We start from the raw sequence: 1,821 nt of genomic DNA, 5'->3' as shown, positions 1-1,821 counted from the left end.
CAAGCAATTAAATTAACAAATGATCAAAATATATGCAATGGCAAGCCATGTCAATGGCAGAGAATGGTAAACTAAGCTTCATCTCCCACAACGACAAATCCCAACAAATGCACAACATACCATTTGTCACAAGGCTGCAAACCCAGAATCAAAGAAATATTACCATGCAGAGAGAATCAACAAAAAACCAAGATTATAAAATATCCATTCAAAAAATGAAAAAAGTACGATCATAATTGTAAATTTATTTGACACTACCAAGAAGCAGAAATGGCAACCAACACTGAACTACATGTCATCAAATAAAAACAGCAAAACCCTAAAAAACTGCCCATTGCACCAGACACCACAAAACATACTGCTTAATATAATGCCAGATGAAACTTTGCCTATCTGCATATGGAATGCGGAGGTTCAAAAAAGAGGAGTTGGACAGGGGGGGGAGGGTGTTGGTTCTGCAACAGGTAAGGCAGTGAAACAAACGAAAGTAAAAAGAAACTAAGTAGTACATCCTAATTCTAAATAGTTGATATGATATGGAGTTCCTTTCACTTTTGAACTAAACAAATCAAAATTCAGTCAGCAGAGATTACAATTAACCTAAAACAATATATAAACCATACCCCGGTTTCACATGACCACTAAGGACAAGGTAGGGTGTTTTCAGCTGAGCTTGAGCTTCCCTCATCCTCTCCACTGACAGGGAAGGTGTATCAGAATTTTTCATTTGCTTCAGCTTCAATTCTTCCTGATATTGCTTCTGCCGTTTCTCTTGCTTCATTTTGCCAGGCCCTTTACCATGAAATTTATGAGAAAGCATCCGGAAGGCTTCCTTGGGAGTGATCTGGGGAAGATGAGAAAATCGTAATTTGTAAGCTCAAATGCAAATATAACAGCACATGCATTATTATTGACTACTATATAAACATGCCATTAAAAAAAAAGAAAAAAAAAGAGAAATTACTATAAAAACATTGGCCTAGTTGTTCTAGATGTCAAATGTGATGCCAAAAATAGTACATGTCAGCATGGTCATAAGTCTTCAAACATTTCTTTTTTTTTTTGAAAAGAGTCTTCACACATTTCTAATCCTTTACACAGGTTTTTCTGTTATTTTATATCATTAACCAAGCCAAACTAAAGAATCTAATTATTGGTCTAAGTTGCATAGAAAGTTTGATGTAGAACAAATAACTCAGAACAATAAAACTCAATGATAGTCTAAAAATCTCAATTGCATATACTCAAAACAACCTATAAATAAAGTCCAAACCTATATAACAAGCCCATAAAATAGAGCCCATCCAAGTAACAAATACGGTCCAACAAAATAACCCAAACAAAAGCCTGTAAATAAATTGAATCGTATTTCTGAAATTTAGGCCTAAAATTGGCGTTCTTCCAAAACTCGCAAAAATGTCCTCCCTCAAAGTTTCTGTCAACTAATAACAGTGCCAAGATATAAATTGTTTGCCCAAAACGGAACCATGTTTAGCAAGAAAGGCGGTCTCAGCATACTTGGTTAAAGACATGAGTATACAAGACAGAAGGCCTGGCCTGTGACTCTTCATTATTCCCAATCATTGAGAGGCCATGCCCCACCTTTCCATGCATAATACAGAACACTAACCTATTTTTACGACACATAATACAACCATAAATCCTATGGTACAAACTTAAGAAACCAAGTGATTGAAGTACTTACAATTCGACCAAATTCATCTGTCCTCTCAATGCGAATATCTTTAAATCTATCATTTTCACGATCATCTACAATGCCAACAAGTTTGCTCTTTTTCTTGTCCATGTTCCTGCCACCCC

At 35.7% G+C, this 1,821-nt stretch overlaps 1 protein-coding gene across 1 annotated transcript; it reads right to left on the bottom strand.

The window, feature by feature from the left end:
• Positions 1-24: 24 nt before the first annotated feature.
• LOC110419816 (SART-1 family) lies at positions 25-1,815 on the bottom strand. The gene is made up of 2 exons (XM_021432933.2): positions 1,706-1,815; positions 25-844 (listed from the first exon to the last, which is right to left on the bottom strand). Exons 1-2 carry the CDS (start codon positions 1,805-1,807, stop codon positions 596-598), a joined length of 351 nt encoding a protein of 116 aa, XP_021288608.1. The 5' UTR covers positions 1,808-1,815; the 3' UTR covers positions 25-595.
• Between the last annotated feature and the right edge of the window lie 6 nt (positions 1,816-1,821).

The sequence above is a fragment of the Theobroma umbraticum genome, unplaced genomic scaffold (assembly GCF_002168275.2).
Source record: "Theobroma umbraticum cultivar Fairchild unplaced genomic scaffold, ASM216827v3 scaffold_67.0, whole genome shotgun sequence".
Lineage (NCBI taxonomy): Eukaryota > Viridiplantae > Streptophyta > Magnoliopsida > Malvales > Malvaceae > Theobroma > Theobroma umbraticum.
The sequence above is the reverse complement of the archived record's forward strand: the minus strand, read 5'-3'. Positions and strand labels throughout refer to the sequence as shown.

Bases quoted from the DNA above. Each gene is read 5' to 3' on its own strand.
- LOC110419816 (XM_021432933.2), bottom strand. From the start codon at position 1,807: ATGGACAAGAAAAAGAGCAAACTTGTTGGCATTGTAGATGATCGTGAA. The intron at 845-1,705 runs GTAAGTACTTCA...CATCTTCCCCAG, and splicing joins CAGATGAATTTGGTCGAATT to ATCACTCCCAAGGAAGCCTT.